The sequence below is a fragment of the Propithecus coquereli genome, unplaced genomic scaffold (genome assembly GCF_000956105.1).
Source record: "Propithecus coquereli isolate 6110/MARCELLA unplaced genomic scaffold, Pcoq_1.0 Scaffold419, whole genome shotgun sequence".
NCBI classification, from domain to species: Eukaryota; Metazoa; Chordata; class Mammalia; order Primates; family Indriidae; genus Propithecus; species Propithecus coquereli.
Window position 1 is genome coordinate 1,426,664 of NW_012149941.1, and position 21,707 is coordinate 1,448,370.

The 21,707-nt window shown below is 40.3% G+C and overlaps 1 protein-coding gene across 1 annotated transcript; it reads right to left on the reverse strand.

Annotated features, from left to right (window-relative positions):
* Positions 1 to 15,279: 15,279 nt before the first annotated feature.
* MFAP3 (microfibrillar-associated protein 3) lies at positions 15,280 to 21,207 on the reverse strand. Its single transcript, XM_012653206.1, has 2 exons — positions 20,753 to 21,207; positions 15,280 to 17,859 (listed from the first exon to the last, which is right to left on the reverse strand). Exons 1-2 carry the CDS (start codon positions 21,045 to 21,047, stop codon positions 17,066 to 17,068), a joined length of 1,089 nt encoding a protein of 362 aa, XP_012508660.1. The 5' UTR covers positions 21,048 to 21,207; the 3' UTR covers positions 15,280 to 17,065.
* Between the last annotated feature and the right edge of the window lie 500 nt (positions 21,208 to 21,707).

The following is a 21,707-nucleotide window of genomic DNA, read 5'->3' on the forward strand; positions in this document are numbered from 1 at the left end:
GAACATACTGAGTAATAGGGGGTAAGACATTTAGCATCTCAGTGCTTTGGTTTTTTATCTTTAATGGGGACTCAGAAGTAGACTAACAGTCCATGGACATGGACTTTGACAGGAACTAGGATAAGTGCTTTACGTGTTATCTCATTTAACAACCTTTCAAGGGAAATATTGTCTTCATTTTATGGAGGAAAAACCAACAGCTTAGGGAAGACAAATCACTTGCTTGTTTTTGCAGCTCAGAAGTAGTAAAGCTGGGATGCATACCACGTCTACCTGACCCTAAGGTCCAAGTCTGGTCCACTACTCTTGCCACTGTTTTATGAGAAATCCGATTTCACTCTCTAGCTCACTCGGCAGGCTCTGGTGCGGAGGATAGGGAAGCAGGGCTGACTGCCTGGGTGCAAGACTCATTTATTAGCCTGTCATTTGGGGCAAGTTACTTAAACTCTCTGAGTTTTGGTTTCCTTATCAATATAGTGGAGGATTAGAATAGTTCTTACCTCATAGATTTGTTGTGGGGATTAAATGAAATTGTCTATGATGGGTTTTGGGCCCATGGCAAGGGCTTCATAATTTTTAGCTATTACTAGTATTAATAATGTTATTCTTAAAGTATATGCAAACCACATGCAAATAAACCTATGACTCCCCTGAGTTTATAGCTGGGTGGTGTCTTCTGATAAATCCCTGCTGGTCCAGTTCCGCTTGTGAAAGCTGAGAAGCCATCCCCACCATCATCAGAAAAACTATCCTGACATTTGGATGGTTCCCCAGGAGGGTTTGCAAGATTTCATCATCTGATCACCACAACTAACACATGAGGTAGGGAACATGGATATGCTAATCACCTGCTTCAGGTAAGTCTTGACTCAAACAGCTGGAGGTGGGACAGAAATCTTTTTTTTTTTTTAAAAATTCCCAAGCCCAGAGCTTGTATCTGCCGTATTACGGAGAATAAAAGTGGGTGAGTTTTAAAGAGAACTGGGTCCCATTTCTTGGAGCCTTCAGTTGTATGTATGAATTTATGCTTGTATGTGTCTATGAATAGATAGAAGGCTGGATCAAGGAGGAAAGGGCAAAGAATGGCCTCTGGAACATCCCTGATGCAGGAAGGGATGCATTCAAACTAGGTTCCATGCCTGTCCCTCTGGAATTCTTAGGAATTTGGTTTCTGAACTCTAACTCGGAGTGACTCCCCATTCTAACTAATTCAGACCCTCGCTGTGTCTACCAGGAGCAGGCCAAGTTCATTCCTTCCCCTCCTGCTTTCTCCAGGAGGTGGTGTCTATCAAACCCCGTTGGGGACTTGCTGAAACGCTCTCACCCTAGTGCCTTCCCTCCCAAAAGCTTACTGGATATGGGCTGCAGCTGATCTCCAGGAGCTGCCCAGCTAGGCTTTGGGAGGGGATAATAATCACATTTCCATGACCCAGCTGGGCCTGCTTGGCCGTGGAGGTGCCCACCTGCTGTTTCCCTCCCAGGACTCTGTTAGGCCCGCTGGCTGTGGGAGGAAGAGCAGCTGCGTGGCCTCCTGGCCAATCCGTGACACAACAGTGGCCTCTCGTGGCTCTCCCCAGAGCTACAGGCACCCGAGTCTGGTCCCTAAGTAGGTTTTGGTGTTTTCTTCATCCTGTGCATTTATATTTATTGAGGCCTACTGTGTGCCAGGCATGGTTCTAGATGCTGTGGACATAGCAGTGAGCCAAACAAAGTCCTTGCTCTCATAAAGTTTACGCTTTAGTGTGCAGGTGGGTGGGGGAGCTAAGAAATATACACAATATATATACATACATGTGTAAATGCATATTGCATGGCTAGCAGAACTAAGGAAAAAATAAAGCAGAGAAGAGGAGTAAGGAGGGACGGAGGAAAGCAATTTTCAATAAGGTGGCGAGAAAAGCCTCACTGATAAGGGGAGATCTCAGTGAGACTTGAGAGTGGTAAGGGAGGGATATCCAGGTGCAAGAAACAGACAGGGTAGAGGTTTCAAAGTGAGACGGGGCCTGGCCTATCTAGGAACAACGGGACAGAGCAGCGTAGCTGGAGCCGACTGTGGGGAGAGTAGCAGGGGTGCTGTCTGAGAGGCAGCGGGGCCAGATCATGTAAGGCAGAGGGCCTCAAAGTGTGGTCCCCAGTCCTGCAGCATCAGAGCCGCCTGGGAACTTGTAGAAATGCACATTTTCAGGCCCTGCCTCAGACCTACTGAGTCAGAGACTCTGGGGACGGAGCCCAGCAGTTTGTGTTTCAACAGGCCCTCCAGGTGAGCCTGAGAATCGCTCATTTGAGGCCTCATAGGCCATTGTGGGGACTTTGGCTTTTATTCTGAGATGAGAAGCCATTGGAAGTTTTTGGGTAGAAGAGTAAAATGATCTGACTTCAAAACAAAACAAAACAAAACACACTTGTGCCTGGGCCCTACCCCAAGAGATTCTGGTGGAATTGATCTGAGACGTGGCCTGGGCTTTGGAATTTCTCAAACTCCCCAGGTGGTGCGAATGTGCAGCCAAGTATGGGGCCACCAGGCTTCTGGGCAGAGACTAGCCTGAAGGAGTCGAGGGAAGAAGCAGGGAGCAGAGCTGGGAGGCCACTGCTGAGACAGACCTGAGGAGTGTGGCTGCTCAGACCAGAGTGGCGGCCATGAAGGAAGGGAAGCGGTCAGACTCTGGATCTCTTCCGAAGGTCCAACTATCAAGATTTGCTGATGGATTGGATGCAGGGCGTAAGAGAAAGTGAAAAGTCAGGATGACTCTGAGCAACTGGAAGGATGCAGTTTCCATCTACTGAGGTGGGGAAGACCTCAGGAAGACAAGATTTCTCCAGGGAGGGGAATCAGGAGTTTGATTCTGAACATGTTACGTTTGAGATGTCTATTTGAGATCCAAATGGAGATGCTGCATAGGCTGCATTCAGAAGAAATGTCTAGGTCTAGGTTGGATATGTAAGTGTGGGAGCCATCAGTGATAGATGGTGTTTAAAGCCTTAAGGCTGGATGGGATCAGTTAGGGAGGAAGCCCCTGGGGCAAAGGAGGTAGGTAGAGAACCAAAGGTGAGTGGTGCCCCAGGAACCCAAGTAAAAAAGTGTTTCATGAATGAGGGAGTTGTCAGTCATGACAAGCTGCTGACCGGTCAAGTAAGATGAGGACTGAGAACTGACCCCTGGATTTAGCAGCATAGAGGTCACAGGGGACCACAATGTGAGTGGGGAGGATTAGGAGAGGCGCAAAGGTCTCTTTGTGGAATGGGAGGAAAGGATTGGGGACAGAGAACAAACAATTCTTTTGCAAAATTCTGCTGCAAAGGGAAGGTGTTGGGGGAGAATAGGGTCGAGAAAGGTTTTGTTTAAAAAAAATGATAGAAAGTTCACATGTTTATATCTTTGTTGGGAAAGATCCTCCTGTGCAGGGAAAAATTAGTAGATACTTTAATAGTAACAAACGCTTATTAAGCTTGTTTTTATGCTCCTGGCACTGTGTTTAATGTTGCATGTGAATTATTTTCCTCACCTTTCTTCCCCACTACAATCCTATGAGGAGGTTCTATTATTACCTCCAATTTATAGACGAAGGAGCCTGAGCTCTGAGAAATGTACCAACGTTCCCAAAGAAACATAGCCAATAACATGGGAGAGCAGAGGAATCTCCTCCAGAGCTGGAGCCCTCAGCCTTCGCTCCGCACAGCCCAGCCATCACTATTCCTGCATGTGGAATGCTCTTTTAAATGCTTGAATTTTGGGTGCTCAGCTAGAAGGAATGAAATGGCTCAAAACAGCAGCAAAGACATTAATGATCCAAAGTAATTGTGAGTACAGCACTATGTTATAAAGTTTCCAAGTGTCTAGAAAAGCTTTCACAATTTTAGTTCTCTCACTCTTTACTCTATCTTCCCAGCACAGTGGTGCTGTTGTGCAGAACTATTTACTGTCTGAAACGTCCTGGGCACTCACCTTGCCCTGATAGTACTGATGAACACACCTGCAGGGCGCAGTCTCTCGGATCCCATTAAAGACGCCCCTTTCCTTTGCTGCCAGCCTCAATGCCCAGACTCCCTACCTCTTCCTTACACTCCCACCCCTCTCTGTACTGGGCTGTATGACCTTTCCAGCACAGTATCTGCTGCTAGGTACTGCTGTGACAGTTCTTATCTTTGATAGAAGCAAAAAGAAATCGGTACCAGGTTGAATAGTGTTCCCCAAATTTCATGCCTACCTGAAACCTCAGAATGTGACCTTATAGGTCTCTTCAGGTATAATCAGTTAAGATGAGGTCATACTGGATTAGGGTGGACCCTACTCCAATGAATGGTGTCCTTTCTTATAAGAAAACAGACACGGACAGACCTACAGGGAGAACGCCATGTGACAATGGAGGCAGAGACTGATCGATGAAGCTACAAACTAAGAAATGTTCAGGATTGCTGGTAACATCAGAAGCTAGGAAGAGGCAAGAAATGATGCTTCTCTAGAACCTTCAGAGAGCTTGCCAACACCTTGATTTCACAATTCTAGCTTCCAGAACTGTGAGACAATAAATTTCTGTTGTCTTAAGCCACCAAGTTTGTGGTAATTTGTTACGGTAGCCAAGGAAACTAACATAGTACCTGTTGGTCAGAAGTTGGCAGTACACCTGTGAAGGATTTTGTGGTGCCCCTATGTGTCGTATACATCAATTAGTGCTGCACTGAATTGAGATCATTAAGAACACATTAAGGAGAGGCACAGAATGATACATCTGGGAGGATCTTCAGAGATAATGTAGTTCAGCCAGCTTAAAGATGAGGAAAGTCCAAGAAGGGCAAGAGGCTTGTCTAAGGTCACATGGCTATTTAATTGCAGGCCCCTTATCTGCTTGGTTCACATTGAATCCTCTGTAACCTGGAATCCTGCCTGGTACCTAGCAGGTGCTCAATAAACATTTGTTGAATGAATGAATGAAGAGAATGCAAATGTCTGATCTCTAGCTCAGGGTTCTTTCAAATAACGTTCTCATGATACTTGCTAAGATTAAAACCAACACTACTTTGTTTAAATTGGCAATTATTTTTCTCTGCAAACTCAGGTTAATGCCTACCAGCTACGGAATGATTTCATGGTGTTGCAAATGTTAAGGCTTCTGGGAGATTTAACCAGAAAAATTTCTAATATTGAAGCATAATGCTTTGTAGTTTTTCCTTTACCACCTAGAAAAGACTTTCCTGTCCCATTGGATATTCCTCTTTAATAAAGAACTGAGTTTCCTAAAAACAGTGCCACCTGAAATTTACTAATATTATATAAATCCACTGACTCCAGTTATATTTAGCCTCAGGCCTTGGAGATAAATTCTTGACCGGTTGTTCGCAAGGGTAAATGCAATATGAATAGCCACAATTTATCGGGCAACTATGGTATTGCAGATATCTGGTAAGTACTTTGTTACATTATCACCAGTCTTCACAATGAGGATTAATGATGCCTATCAAGGTATTGATTATTTCTTTGTTGTACAATAAGGCAGTACAATAAGAGCCTTGGAAGGAGCTCTTTTTGGAGGACTGACATTAGCAGTGACATGCTGATGGTTTGGTGAACATATGGGAGGATGCTGTTCTGGGTTTTAAAACTTCTAAGAACTGAAAGGATAAAGTCCCTCAAGCACGCAAAGACATATGTCCAGGAATGTTTGTTGCAGAAATGTTTGTAAAAGCAAAAGGTTGGAAACATCTAAAGTGTCCATCAACAGGGGTTGGCTGAAGGGTACATTCCATTAATAGAATTCCAGAAAGCCACTCAAAGCAATGAGGCAGACCTACAGGTACTGGTATGGAAAAATGTCCAAGTCTGAACCATACAGTCCCATTTGTATAAAATAAATACAATCATATAGAATATATATAGGACCAGAGGTAGGAAATAAAGATAGCATAATATTTGTGTAAAATAAAGACAGCTATGGAGAATATATGTATAATATAGAAAGAGAAGAAGGGAGAGAGGGAGAAAATTTCTGGAAGGATGTATAAAGTACCCCTAATCGATGGCGAGTATAACTAGGGAGCCAGAGGTGGGAGACAAACAAAAGTGTGTTTCTTTTTTAACCTAAAAACCTTCTATACTGTTCATATTTTTAAACAATGTGCATATATTAAGCTTATAATTTAAAACCCAGTTATTTAAAAATAATAAAAAAAACAGAGGGTACGTGACTTGTCATTAACACCCTCGGGGTCTGCAAAGAGACCACAAAGAAATCATGCAAGCTTATTTTCTGCACTGATGCTCAGAAATTAAGAAAAGTTGGCTCTTAGTAGAATTTATACTGATACATTCAAGCTCAGGTTAATAACATGCTCAGAATAGACCAAGGATAGCAGCACTGAACATATTCAAAACAGAGTTGGCCAAGCTGTTAGAGGAAAGATATTCTAGAGCACAAGTGTTGGGCAGATGGATGGTGCAAGATGCTTCCCAAAATGTTACTAACTCTCAAAAAGATATGGAAAAATGTAACATGTTACATGAATTCTTAATCTATAAGGGGCCTCTTTTTTTCTTAAGGAAACATTCATTTCCAAATTCTTTCTCCTGCTATGGCAGGCTAATTTTTGAGCCATTAGATAGTAAACTATAAAATCACAGAATAATCCTAGTATTTACTGATTGCTTTCTCTGTGCCAGGGGTCTTAGCCCTCACAACAACCTGGTGAGACAGGGTTTTCACAAATAGGTACAGTGATAAAGAAATAACTTGTCCGAGGTCACTTGGTGAGTAGGTGGTGGAGCCACCACTTCGGCCCTCCTTCTTGCTAAGGTATGCGCAGCTCAGCATTCTAGAGAGGGGAGGTCCCTTAGGCATCCCCTGAGTTATAGGTAGTGGCCAAGATGACCCTGGAACTCAGGTATCTATTCCCAGAGTGTGTTCATACTAACAGACTTCCCTTTAGGCCTTGCGTATATAGCAGGTGTCTCCAGATAATGTTGACCTGAATTAAATTGGGCCTGTTACATGTCCAATAATGTAATAGAATGCCAATAATTAGGTTCCTTTCTGAAACCTGCACTCCCCAAACCTGAATATCCACTTTTTGATTTTAGCACTTTCCCCATGCCCCTAAGCACCACCTGTCAATTCCATAGTCTACGGAAGGTGAATTACTGTGGCACCAGCTACTTTAACATCAACTAAACAAAAAATGTACATGAAAGCTCAGGTTTATTGGTTAAATAGCTTTCTTCTAACACATATTTTGAAGTGTAACACTGGTCATCTCACTCCCCTCTTCAAAACCATTTAATTTGTCTTAAAACAAAGACAAATCCCCAGCCTTGGCTTATGGGGGCTCTGCAATCTGGCCCCGGTCCACTCTGCAGTATCATCAGGAGCCATCCTGGTCTTCTTCTGTCTGCTCAAATGCACCTTGGCTCTCACCTTTCATGGCCTTTGCACATGCTTTTCCATCTGGCTGGAACATTCTTCCCCTGAGCAACTCCTTCATAGGAATCAGCTTAACGGCCACTTCTTTGGGGAGGCCTTCCCCGAGCCCCTGGATAGGCCTTTGAGACTCTTGTCACACATGTACTTACTTGATCATGACATGTCTTTCCCCAGAAGATTCTAGGTTTCAGGAGGGCAGGGATCACATTTATCTTGTTATCACTGTGGCTATAGTCTTCAGGGCCAGTCTGGCATTGCTAGGGGTCCTCCAAATACTTACTAATTAAATAAAGAGAAGAGAGAAGAGAAAAGAGAGAAGAGAAAAAAAAAACCTATGCAATACACATAAGAGCTCTCAGAAAGCCTAACAGTTCTATACATCTATGATTTCATAGCTTATCATTATTTTATACCCAAATATAATAATGTATACTTATGATAATGTCTCCAATTTATTACCATAGGGTCTGCTCAGTGTGTTTCTTGCCAGAGGAGGTGGCACTGAAATTCATTCGAAAACTGTTTTTGTTAAAATGTTCCAATTGAAAAAATGCTTCTTACAATGGGGATATTAACTATTTGAAAAAACAAAACACTTTGTAAAATACCTATTGATGCCATATATGGTGTTACTCTACTTAAATTAATGTAAGCTGTATTTATGAATTTTTATATTGCACATGGGTACATTTTATTTTTCCCCATTTTACCAAGTCCCCAGGAAGTTCATGGTAAGAAAACAAATGAATTTCTTTCTCCATTCGCTTTGTCATTGCTACTTTCAAATGACTCATTGCCCATAAATTTCAATATTTTTCTCAAAATAAGTGGTAAAGACTTCAGTCTTCTATTTTATCTTAATCACTTCCTTTGTTTTCCAGAATAGCCAAGTAGTATATTTCCTTGATCTTCATCAGGTAAGGAGGTAAATTGAGGCAAAGATGCTAAATGTTTTAAGTTTACACAATTAATTAATATTCACCCATGCATCTATATCAATGACACAACAAATATTTAGTGATTGCCTTCTTGGTGCCAGGGAATATAATAAGAAATAAGATAGGTAAGGTACCTATTTTCATGGAGCTGATGTTCTAGGTGAGAGAAATATACGATAGACAAGTAAATAAATAAAAAAATTAATATCAAACAGTGACAAAACACTATGATAAAAATAAAAGAGAAATGAAATAGAGTTTTTCAACCATTACCCTAACACTAACCCTAACCCTGGGAGCAACTACTTTATTTTTTTTCTTTTGCACAACTCCACGTGCAATCTTTTTCTTTTTCTTTTCAGGGAGCAACTGCTTTAGTGTGGGCGGGGAGGCCTCTCTGAAATAATGACAACTGAACTGAGATCTAAATGACAAAAAGAAGCCAGTGAAAGGAACATGGGAGGGGGAGGATTTAGGCAGAGGGAACAGCAGGAACAAAGATTTTGAGGTGGGAACAGACTTGGTGTGTTAGAGGAACAGCAAGGAGGCCACTGTGGCTGGGATGCAATGGATGAAGTGGAAAGTGGTGGACCATGAGTTCAAGACATGCAGGAAAGAGCCAGATCATGTAATGTCTTGTAGGCCATGGCAAGGTATATGAATTTTCTTCTAGAGTTTTCTTCCAGTGAAGATAAACGTTGTGGATTATAAGCAGAGGGTGATTTGATGGTATTTATGCTTTTGAAAGTTCCTTCTGGTGGCAATGTGGAGAATGGATGCCCTGGGGACAAAAATGGAAGCAGGGAGCTCAGTGGGGACTATTAAAAAGTACAGGTGAGAGATGATGGTGTCTTGTACTAGGATGGTGGCAGTGGAGGTAGAGAGTAGTAGATGGACTGGATGCATGTTTTTTGAAGTGAGACAATAGGACTTGTGGACCGAATGCACATGGTGAGTTAGACAAATAAAGTCAAGGATGATGCAGGCTTTTTGGCTTGAGAAAATGCATAGATGGTGGTGTCATTTACTGAGGGAAGATGGCAGGGGAAGAAACTGGAGTATTCTTTTGCTGTTAGGTAAAGGAATCAAAAATTCCATTTTGGACATATTAATTTTGAGATGGCATTGAGAGATGCCTGGCTAAGTGGAGATGCCAAGTAGGAAGGCATTAGATTTACAAGTCAGAAAGGGAGGATTTGGAGCTGGAAATTTACATTTGGGAGTCACCAGTGGGACGATGGTATTTAAAACGGTGGGTGGTGTCACCAAGGAAGAGAGTGCTGTTGGAGAAGGGGCAGCCATACCTTCCAAGCCTTCATCCCTAATTCTCACATCGACCAATGGACGTAGTCACATACCACAGCACAAAGTTCACCATTCCTGTTCCATTAAGTGCAACAAACATTTATTGTCTCTTATCTGTTCTAATGAATGGTGTTACCCTAAGAAATAGAAGCTACAAAGATAGTTGACTAATATATGATGGATTCCTCAAGTTGCTCAAAAACTGGTAAGGAGAGAGGAACTGTAATATAAAAGGTAGAATATGTTAAAGTATTTCAAAGGGAGTGGAGAGGATTTTCAAAAGGTAAATTTGGGAAGATAGGATGGGAGCAGATCTTGGAGGGCCAAGGAATTGGATTTTTCTTTCCTGCTTAGACAATAGGGCACCATTGAAGATTCCTGCGTTGCCTGATCAGATTAACACCTTTTTTTCTCCAACCATGTCTTATTTATCCTTCCATGTCTAGCTGAAATCTCGCCCAGTCTACAAAGCATTTTCCATCTTCTGCTCACACACTCATGTTTCAGCTTTAAGTCTTTCTGCATTTATTATCTAGTTCTAATCCACTTAGCACTTGATAATACATTTTCTTTTTCAGATGGTTTATTGCAGGAACATCTTATTTTCTCAACTGGTTTGTAAATTCATTTCGAGCAGGATCTATGACTCAAATCCTGGCTCAAGGCAAGAAACATAATAAACCCTCATGCAATGCCTGGTGCTTCAAGTATCACCTCTTAAGGAAATTCTTCTGACCTCCAATTGGATCAGGCTCCTTTGTTCTAGGCTCTCATAGAGAGAGCCTAGAGCACTGCTCAGTTCTTAACTATACACCCTAGATGTGACTATTTGAATTGGATCTGGTTTTCCACAGGCTATAAGTTCTCAAAGAGCAGAGACCACAACTAGTTTTGCTCATGGTAGTGTCCCCAGTTTACGTACAAGAAACATTTGCTGAAAATTAAACGAATAGGTACGGTCTTAGGTGTTCAAGGGGTCAAAGGGCTATGAGTGGAGTAGCCTTAGGAATGGTACAACGTCTGCTTGCAGTTTCTGAAAGAGCAATGCAACTCGCACTGCAAAAATACTACATCAGAAGGACTTTCTTCTGATGAACTTCCCTTCTGCTTAGGGGCAAACTATTTTCCAGAGGGTGGCGCTTCTATCCGAAGGAGGCCCCTTAAATGCTGATTTATCATCACTTAGGACACTTGAGTCCTCCCTTTTGCACAGCTGAGCTGGAGGCAAAGCAGAGTGTTCCAACTGTCAGGAAGAATAAGCACACTGGCAGCAGCCACAGATCCTCTAGGCAGATGGAGTGACATATGTGTATTTACATATATATATTTCCTAATCAATAGGTTCCAGCAAAAACATGAAAACTCAAGAACATGATTAGAATTTAACAGGCTCTGAAGAAGTTTAATTCCTTAAAGAAAATTAGTACGATTGTTTTTTAGTGCAGATGACTTCAGGAAAAAACAGCAGTACTGAATGATCAAATGTTCCCCCCTAAATATGTAAATATTCTTTTACAAATTAGATACTAGCATTTCTTCTAAGAAATTTATTTCTGGGGCCAGCCGAAAGGGACTTTGAAATCTAATGATATTTCTGGCCCCTGCCTCTCTGTCTCCCCTCACCAGACACACAGGACTATTTCTTCTGTTTCTCTAACAGGCCAACGTCGTCATTGCTCTTTCCTCTGCGTGGAGTACCCCTCCTCCTAATCTTTGAATGTCTGGCTCTTCATCATTTGGGTCTCAGCACAATGCCCTCTTTTGAGAGGTTTTTCTGACTCCCGATTATACATACACCCTGCCAGTCACTATCACTGCAGAGGCCCTGGCTCATGGAAGAGCACCTGGCACGTAGCAGGTGGTCAGTAAATGTGTTAATCAATCAATAGGTTAAGATAAGCCAATTATGCCCCCAGCAGAATCTCATAGCCTGTCTTCTGTTTGAGCCACGTGTATTGGAGACAATGTAAGCGATGGCTTGAAGATTTAGCCTAACATTTACCGCTTCTGATTTTTGCTTTGTTCATGCATGTGATTATCTTCAAGGAACATGGTTTTCAATTTTATCCACCACAGAACCACATTTTGTTCCTGTAATTCATGTGAAGATGACCTTGTCACACATTACCTGTTGTCTACAACTTCCTTTCTTCCCTCCTTTCTTAACAGAAACCCAAACTTTGGGACAATGTGTTGAGTTAAAAATATCCATGCTCATCTCCTCAGGCTTTCTTACAGCTACAGCAGACAGTCACATAACCCAGTTCTGGCTGCTGAGTAGAAGTTGGGTGAGGCTTTGGGAAAGCTATTGCTTTCTTGATAAAAAGGTACAGATTCAGCTACTATGTGTTGTCTGTCCGTTGACTGTCTACGTTTCTCCCTGCCTGGAATGTAGACATGATGCTGAAGATGTATAGCAGGTGCTGTCAGTGCCCTGCCCATTAATTCCTTGACACTTATCATTACTATTAATGTATTCACCACAGGATTCTTATAGAAAGCTCCTGTGATTCTCTACCCGAGGGCTTTTGCTTGGTCACAGGATCATGCTTAGCCCGTAGATGGCAGGCTGAAAGTGCCAGCGAGTTAATGACCCCGGGAGAAGGGTTTAGCTAAAGACAGATGGGAGTTGGTGGATAAATATCCCAGCTCCTTGGCTTTGAGGCAGGACACCTCTGGGGCATGAGCTACATACACTGAGGGCAGAGAGAGCGCCCTAGTGGTTCTGAACACATTGCCCACAGCAGTTAATACATTCATTAATGCATCCTGTGTTGGTTTTCTCCTCCTCCCTCACGTCCCCACTCCCCTACCTTTTGGGATCACCTAACTCCCAAATAAACTACTTGTACACAAATCTGTCTCAGGAACTCTTCTGGAGGAACTCAACCTAAGACATCTTATGACCTTGAAGATGAAAGCCACATGCTAAGGATGGAGAGGAATCTTGAATCATCTCCCTGATGCCGGTCCTTGAGCCCCTACACCAGCCTCAGACTGCCAATCTCTGAACTTATTTGAGGAAAATAAATCTCTTATTTGGATAAGCTGCCATAATTGGGTTTCTATGGCATGAAGCCAAACGCAATTCTGTAAGAGAAGTGTGGAGGAATTTTTAGTTGACCACATATGCAACCCTAGTCATTAGCTGGATGTGGCTGCTAATAAAGCTGACGTTCTGGCTGCATTACAAGCCCCTTACACTGTATGGCATATTATTGCTAATACAGCGTTTGCTTATATGTTGCTGTATTTAATCGTCATGTCAATTCTGTGAGTTGGTATTATCAACTCCATTTTACTGAAGGCTAGAAAAGCTGAGTCACTTGCCCACAGTTACAGGCTAGTGGTGAAAATAAAGATTCCAAGTCTAGCAATCTTTTCCCAGAGGAAGACAGGGGCTGGGTTTTCATTCTAAGGAATCTGTGGCATTTAAGTAATGAGTCACACCTCCCACCTGTTTCCTTTGCCTTTCTCCTAATACTCATGCTTACCCACGTCCATTTCTCATCACTGCCCTCTACCCCTACCGGACCGCAGACTTGCTTCTACCAGAGCTGCCTCTCCCACTTGCCAAATTTCATCATAAACTTTACACACTAATCACATGCTCTCCAAAACATGAAATAAATCCTCTCATCTCTAGGCCTTTGCTCAAGCTCTTGCCTTTGCCGGGAATGCTTCATTTCTGAAGTGGGAAATTGCTGTATTTGGGCCTACAGAGGATAGTCTGGTATCCGCAGACTTACTGTGGGCAGCATCCCCATCTCAGTATGGCTCGTAGCACCAAAAACATCCACAATACTTAGTAAATATTAATATTCGTAAGGTTGAAGTGCATAGTCATGGTGGAATCCAAGTTGAAATCAAATTTACTCCTGTTTAAAATTAACATCAAATTCCATCACATATAAAAATGAAATATACTCTATAAAAATTTCAGACAGGCGAAATACATTCCAGTGAACATTTAATACGTTACATTCAAGTATGACTTTAAAAAAGGAGACAAAATTATAATACAAGTATTTATTGAAATGCTGACCATTTAAACATCATCTGAACCATATCAAATAATACTCGTTTACCTTCTGAAATGTGTTAATGAGAACCTAGGAATTTCTCTATAATGCTGAGTATTTTTGGTACTCCTGGCCTAGATGAGAAAAGACCGCATTCTCTTACTGGTGACTCAGGAAATACAATACACTTGCGTTACAACTGCTGGTGTGTGAAGACTAGGCTAGCACCCATGACTGGCTGGGCTCTAGAAAACAAGCATGCTGTGCTCCTGTGCCATTTGGGACCCAAGAGACAAAGTCTGATCTAAGGTGAAAATACATGCAGGGTGTGGAGAGCACTGGACCAGGGGGCTCCTTGTGTCTGGAGGACCAAAGGGAAAGCTGTGTGCAGATATTGCTCTGATCTTAATATAGATGTGAGGCAAAGAAGCAGCCGGGAGCCTTGTCACAACATTCTAGGTCGGCAACTCCAAGGTATTTATATCAAAGTAGTTGGTAGCAATATAAATGCTCCCTGGCCCTGACTCAGGAATTAAACCATCATAACAGATGCAACTTTGCAGTAAGGTGGTTATCAAGCTGCCTATAAACTTGAAGGGGAGTATCAACTCAAAAGATACTTGTGTATCTCACTTCAACTGGTAAAGAATTTATAAAGATGTTTAAATGTTGATTTTTGGTAAATGTATTTCACAAAGCTACCATTTCATAAGGACAGTAAGGTTCATTAAACAACAATACAAGATAAAATTTACAAATGAGATGACAGAACTATTTTAAAAACTTTTTTTTGGGTAAAGGCATTTTTCACTAACTATAAAATCCAGTAAGTCAAAAAGATAATTACACTATAGTTACTATCAAAAGACTTTTAGACTGTAGTTTAAGTTCAAAAGGTTAAGGATTTAACAAAAAGATAACATAAGACTGTTAACTATGTATGAAGAGTATTTGATTAGATACAGAAAATATTAGTTAAGTATGGTTTTCTCCTTCTTGAAAACTAGCTTTACAAAATAACACCAAGTCCAATTAAATTTTGACCTACTTTAATTCCTCATCGATGGCACCATAAACTGGAACATTCAAAGTAAACCAGTTACTTTAGCTACCAAATTAGGTCATCATTATGTTTCTAAAATAGTTTATCCAGGATACAATGGAGTAGCCTGTATTTAATTATTGTATATTATTTGTGCAAACTCACAGATTTTAAAAAATATTTCCTATATTTTTTCAAAGTTCTGTTTCCCAGGATTTTGATCATTAAATATGTCTACCTAGGGTTCCAAACACTAATGTTTCTTATGAGAACAAGTAGGGTAAAACCATTCTTTTTAATGTGACAAGCGACTTCCTAAGGGATGATCCCAAACCTAGTATGTTAGGACAGGGTTAAAGGTACTATCTGAAGATCTGAGGGATGCCCAGAGGACTGACCTCAGACAAGGGATGTAACGAATTTTTATTTTTTAAGAGAAACACTGTGAGAAGGGAAAATGTGTTCTATACTTTAGGATATGTTCAAGAGCCCTTGCTCTCATAGCCAAATACATGAAAACAGTTTTCCTTAAAGAAACAGCGGTCTATGAACCAAGGCAAGCATTGGCTAAATGATTGGTTAGCTTTTGTTTGGCTCTGAAGGTTTCCATGGAAACAGCCTGAGAGACAGAAAAGGCAGCATTATCACTTTATCTGTAATGCCATCTGATAAAACTGCACATCGATTCATTCATGCTATCCAGAGCAGACATATTACTTCTGATAAGCCTGGACAAAGAAAGGCCTAAGTTCTATCTGGTCACACGTTGAATTTCCTGTCTTCCTCTGTTTGAAACCTTAAATTAAAATCCTGATAAAACCTCCCCTGAACATTTCCCTCAGGAGCCTCCAGTTCAAGTAATGCTTCAATAATCAGAAGTCAAATGAAGAAATGTGAAGCCCCAAATGGAGCTCCACTGCCAAGTTCTTAAAATTATAGGGCACCAAGCTTCCTGTAGCTGAAAAAATTGTTCTGATGAGTATTTCAATTCCATTATATCATATCTCAGCGAGGCAAGAAATGCCATCGTGTTTATTACACACAATTGAACCACGTGGAGTCTTCCATCATTTTTCTCCCTCTTCATGTCTAGATCATTTGTGTGTGTGTGTGTGTGTGTGTGTGTGTGTATTTTAATATGTGTGACATACCCTCACAGTTACCTAATCTTATTTCAGGTAAGCGCTTCTCAGAAAGGCCAGAAAAGCAGCCCTAGTTCAGAATTATATATCTGAAATACACAAAAATAAAAACCTTAACAAAATATAAAACAAAACAAACAAGATTAGGAAGCATTCAACCGCTAGCACCATATTTAAGACCACAGAGGGTGAGAGTGTTGACAGAGGTCTAAGGAGGAATCCAGCTCTGGGTTTTATCCTAGAATGGGATCCCAGACATAGAACCCACTTGTAGAGCCCAGTACTTTAAAAAAGGAAAGCCTGAGACATCCTATTAACAGAAATATCAAAATCCATGATTTTCCAGAGACAGATGATTTGACATTGTTCTTATTCTAAAAGCATCAAAGACATTATTCCTTAGGAACAAATCGCTCGCTTCAGGAGATCAGTTGGGAAATCACTGCCAGCCTCACTGAACTAAATGATGTCTCAGTAAGTTAAAAAGACACGACATGCCCCCAAGAAGGATTAATTTACTCATGGAAAGTAGTTTACAAAAGAGCAGTTAGCTCCCTGATATCTGTATAACAATATAGACATGTGCTACATTGAAGACATTCAACCTAGCACATATCATTGAACACTCCACAAGGCAAAGTATCGAAAAAACACCCATACTCCTGCACCTTATGACATTGGTGTCGAAATCTGGATCACAGACTAAAGTTTAAGCTTGATTCTTTCCAAATGAAGGGACCAAAAGTCTAGGGAAAGGTTTACTTGGAGATGTGCTGAAGATTTTGGTGGTTTAAGGTGAAGGGTAAGACGTTATGGGGCTAGAAACCACTTCAGATCTCATCTAATGCAAATCCTGCATCTTACTGATGGGGAAACTGAGGCCTCAAGCTAAGTGTCCGACAGTACCAATGGAATATCTGTGACTAGAAGAGAAACCATGGACTCTTAGTTAAGTACTTTTCCTATCATGTTTATCTCTCAGGCTCCTTAAATCTTAACATGCATCATTTACTCAAGCTCAGGGAAATCGACTGAGTAATATCAGATAGGAAAACCACTGCATTTTTACAAAGATTTTGGCAATTCACGTTCTCATGTGCTTAATATTAACAAAGGGAAAACCCCAGTCATCTTTTGGTAAGAATATTGTTTCTTCCAAGAAACAGGTTCCTTTTCTGAGAGTTGTTTTTGTAGGTACTGGGATAGCCTACAGCTGACAGTTTTCATATGTCCCATCTTTGTAGTTAGAATTAGATTCGGCAGATCCTATATCATCAGGTGGGCTGAAATGACTGCTGTCTTGAGAATCTGTATCAATACTTTTGGTCTCTGACTGAAGGTGGACAGAAACCTGAACTGCTATCTCCTGGCCTTGTTCATTCAGAGAGCCATCATCTGAATCTCCTCCTGGTGAATTACTCCGCCCCATCTCTGGGTTAATGACATATATGCCACCTTGAGCATTCAAAGCCGGTCTCTCTTTAATTCTTTCTCCCATGTCATCAGGGTCATCCACTCGCACAGCCTCAAACATTTCCTCCACAAAAGCTCTACAGTTTAGGATGAGGGGTGGAAGAGGAACACTTCTTGCCAGTTCTTCAATATAACGTGCAAACTCCATGGTCTTAAATTGTGTGACTTTGGCGAGCTCCAGAGTTTTGGCTGAAGTGATGATGGGGATGCGTTTTGCAATCTCAAAGGCCTTCTGAAGTTTCTCAGCCCCTTCAGTTCTAAAGAATTCATTGATGGCCTTCTCGGTCTTGCGAAGATGGCTGCTCATCATGCACAGCCGTGTGACATTCAAGATGAGAGTGATTGTAAAGGCGATCAGGCAAACAATCATGTAATACACACTCATGTCTCCTGAGGTGAAGATAACACGTAGGGTGACAGAGTAGGAGGCATGAGTTGGAGAGGTGACGAAACACGTATAGAGCCCACGGTCATCAAAGGCTACGTTGGTGATGTTTAGGAAGTTATCAGAAATCAACCATTTTCCACCTGATAATCCGACAAATGAAAAAAAAATTATAGCATAAAGAATATTATTACTAAATATGCCAGCTGCCTCTTAAGGAAAGTACCTTAACTCATCTGTTAGATTCTCCTGTTCATTCCAATCATGTGAAAAAGGGTAGATAGTCAGAATTTAATTAGTTTGGAACTTAAAAAGGAAATCAAGATCTTCCTTCCTGACAGATTAATAATTACCACAGCCTCTTTTTTACTGCCAAGCATAAAAAGCCTTTCAGTGAGACAGGTATGTCTACATAATGCCAAATGACTAATCTTAAAAAAAAAGTTTATATGTGTATGTGTGCTGACATCACAATCTCTATACATTTTCAGATATTAGAAAAATATGTCTCAGAAATATAAAACAATGGTTTAAAATAATGGTATTTTAAATTGTTATAATTTTTATTTTCTTTTTTTAACTGCTCACTTTCCATAGTGAACTTACATAACAAGAAAAAAAGTTCTTTTTTAAAAAAACCTAATAATTGAATATATTTTTTCAATTACTAACTGGCTAATCTCATATGCCTTGCACATATTGTTTTGTTACCAAAGGTTTGTTGATGATATCTTGATTTCTTGGCAAGAGTAACTGAAGCACGAGCCAAAAGATACATCTCACAAGTTATGATAAATAAACAACTTGGCAAAGAGAATAAAGTTGCCCTTAAGATGGCTATGCTTCTGTTTTAAACCTAAAACATGCTGCCTCTCTTCCATACGTGAAGGTATCTTCATTCAGGGAACAAGTATACAGGTTTATGAAAAGCATAGTGACCACTCACCTTGATTCAACATTCTTTAATAACTTGGCTCTGCCTGCATAATTCTTACCTTTGTGGTAAATTCCCAGAGCACTCTGTGCTTTAACTATGAAAGCCATTCAAAGATGGGATGGATGGGCTAACCTGGGGTGTGGGTGTGTGTTCCAATGACTGGAGGTGGTATCCCAGGAAATGCTGAGTGACTGCTTGTTAAGTATCACCTAAATGCCCTATCTTCAAAATCTCTTTCATCCCTGAGATTCTATGGTTCTGGATTATGTTAGTAGCACATAAATTAGTGGGCACTCAAGATTGTGCCCATTTTTTATCATCATCAAAACTTATTTAAATTCTATAGGTACACTTATTTTTAAGAGCCATCACTTCGCTAATGCAAAAAGGAGGAAAATATGTAGTTATGAATATAGTCATTACACCATAAGCTTCTCTTCTAACTTACAGCTATGAAAAGGATACCCTTTGAATCCAAGCTATGATGAACTACACAGACTCCATTCATCAGCCACTGCACTACAACCACAAACTCTCTAGCTCACTTGCTGATAATAGCTCAAGATTTATGAACCTTATACTAGACTGACAAGCTCTTTAAACTCTTCTCACTTGAGATTCATAAAACTTAATACAATTTTCCAGAGCTGCTGCTGAAAGCATCAATGATAGATGTTAGCGGTTTTCAGAGTAAACGCGAAATAGGAAAATAAAACTGCCATTCCACTTGGCTGGTCTTGTCCTAACCTAAGGCTTTGTTTATACAGTTAGTCTAAAGTGATTACACTGATTGAATAATTCAAATCTCGGATGTGTTTGATCAGGATATCCTAGAACCCAGAGGAGATAGGAATCTAGTTCAGTGGGTCCAAATATGGAACCCCCCCAAAAAAAATATGGAACCCCAAATCATGTTGAAAATACACACTCTAGGTACCACTCTGGAGATTCCGATTCAATAGGTTTGTATTTTTAACAAGCTCATTAAAAATACTCTGTTCTTTCTAACTCAAATTCTTCAATCCCCTGGTGACCAGTTACTCAGTCTGTAAATGGTCAAGATGTTTAGCATGTACTTCTGAAGGAAATAACACCTTTGTACTTTTCTATTTTCCACTCTAATATGAATAACCAATATCCTTTATATTTCAAGAGGTTACACTATCTTTCTAGCAAAAAAAGATAAGGTAGACTTTCCTGAAAGTAAAGTTTGTGAGGATCTCAGAATTTATTCTTCATCCCTTTGGCTTTTCACGGTGATTTCTTTTTGAGGTACATTATAACTCAAGTACACATGAAAAAAATCTCTGTAACACAACACTGGTTAAAGAAATAGTAGTCTGGATTAGGATGTGTTCACAGATCCACAAATAGCAAAATTACATAAAAATCTGTCAAAATGTAGACCTCGGTCACATTATCATTATATCTCTTTGATTTTTAAGACTGAAAAAACAAAAAAATAAAAGAGAAACTTTCCTCTTTTCAAGTAAATTAAGGTATAGAGTAGAAAAAATGAGCTGGAAGGGCTTACAGAGTTCCATAATGCCCTTCTAATGCTCAGAGATCTAACATCAAAATTTTATGCATAGATTTATACTCATTTTAAAAAATGCCCTAGATTTCTTCTAACATTTATAGTAATTCATTTCAGAGCAAAAAATATTTTATTCGTAACAAATTTTCTGAAGTCTAGCTAAGAGCTTTCTTGATGTTTTCATACAGGGCACCACACTGTACTATTTAGTAGCAGTCTAGGTGAATGGTACCCCTGGAGTTGTGCAGTACACTACCTGCACAGCTGTATGAAACAACCCTGATTTAGTCTACATTCAGTGAAGAAGGAAACCAACTCATCAGGAGGAAAGAAAATATCTCACTGTCATGTAAACATTTTTTAAATGTATAACTATTCTTCTTTTCTTCTTCTGGTTAAATAATTATAATTATTTTGCTTTTTCTGACAGGTCTAATACTCTAGGCCTTTCAAAAGTTTTAAACTATTCACCGTCACCTCATCTTTGAGATTTTTTGATTAACTTAAAAACCAAGAAGACAGAAATGAGTAACCTTGATTAATTACACCCTGACACAGTTACCTCTGCCTCTGCCATCCAGTTGCTGTCCTTTTGAGTTGTACCAATGGACATCTTCATAGTGACCAGCTGTGAGAAGACACTCCATTGAAACACTAGTTCCCTCTTTCGCTATGATGACATCATCACCTGAGTGGGAACTTGGTGAGAGTTCAAAGCTTGAGGGAAATGATGCATTGTAAGCACTATGATTTTCTCCCAGTGGGGCCATTTGGTTGAAGTCCACATCTTCCAAAACAAAAGCAGCTGGCACAATGACACTCACCACTAAAGTGAATAAGCAACAATGTGGCTTCATGGGAAAATAGAAGGAAATCTTGTTTCAATTTAGAGAACTCAAAAGCTTCTATACTATAAGAGCACAGTGGGTAGCTTATTGCTTGGTAGAGAAATTTTCCAAAAAAGTGGTAGATCCAGGTGTATTCTATAGTCTTCAAGATTAAAAGATGTGAGTGGAGATGAACCTAAAAGAAAGCCAAATATAAAAGTTTAACCAACCAAGACTTATAATGGGGTGAAACTCTGTATGTTCCAGAAATGAACAGATATGAAATTGATTAGAATAATTGGTGTTGACATCAGGAAGTAATTAAAGAGAATACTACCTAAAAATCTCACATAGAGACAGTAAAAAAAGCACTGAACTGGAAAATGGCCGACCTAGATTCTGGTCCTAGGTTTGCTACTAACCAGCTGTACAACCTTGGCAAGTAGCATTCTCTCTGGGCTTCTGTTTCCTCATGTGTCAAATGAGGGACTGGATGAGATAATCTCTAAGGACTCTTCCAGTTCTGAAATGCTATGATTCTATTTCACTCTGACAAATTCTATGCAACAGGGAGCCAATGAAGGCTAAAATATTTAGCTTAATGATCTTTTATTTCAACCTGCACCATTACCATCTGTTATCATATCAATAATGTAAATCAACTGGCACATCATAGTCATAACCATGGAA

Coding starts and splice junctions, on each gene's coding strand:
- MFAP3 (XM_012653206.1), bottom strand. CDS start 21,047: ATGAAGCCACATTGTTGCTTATTCACTTTAGTGGTGAGTGTCATTGTG. Junction 17,860..20,752: donor ACTGGATGGCAGAGGCAGAG/GTAACTGTGTCA, acceptor TCGGATTATCAG/GTGGAAAATGGTTGATTTCT.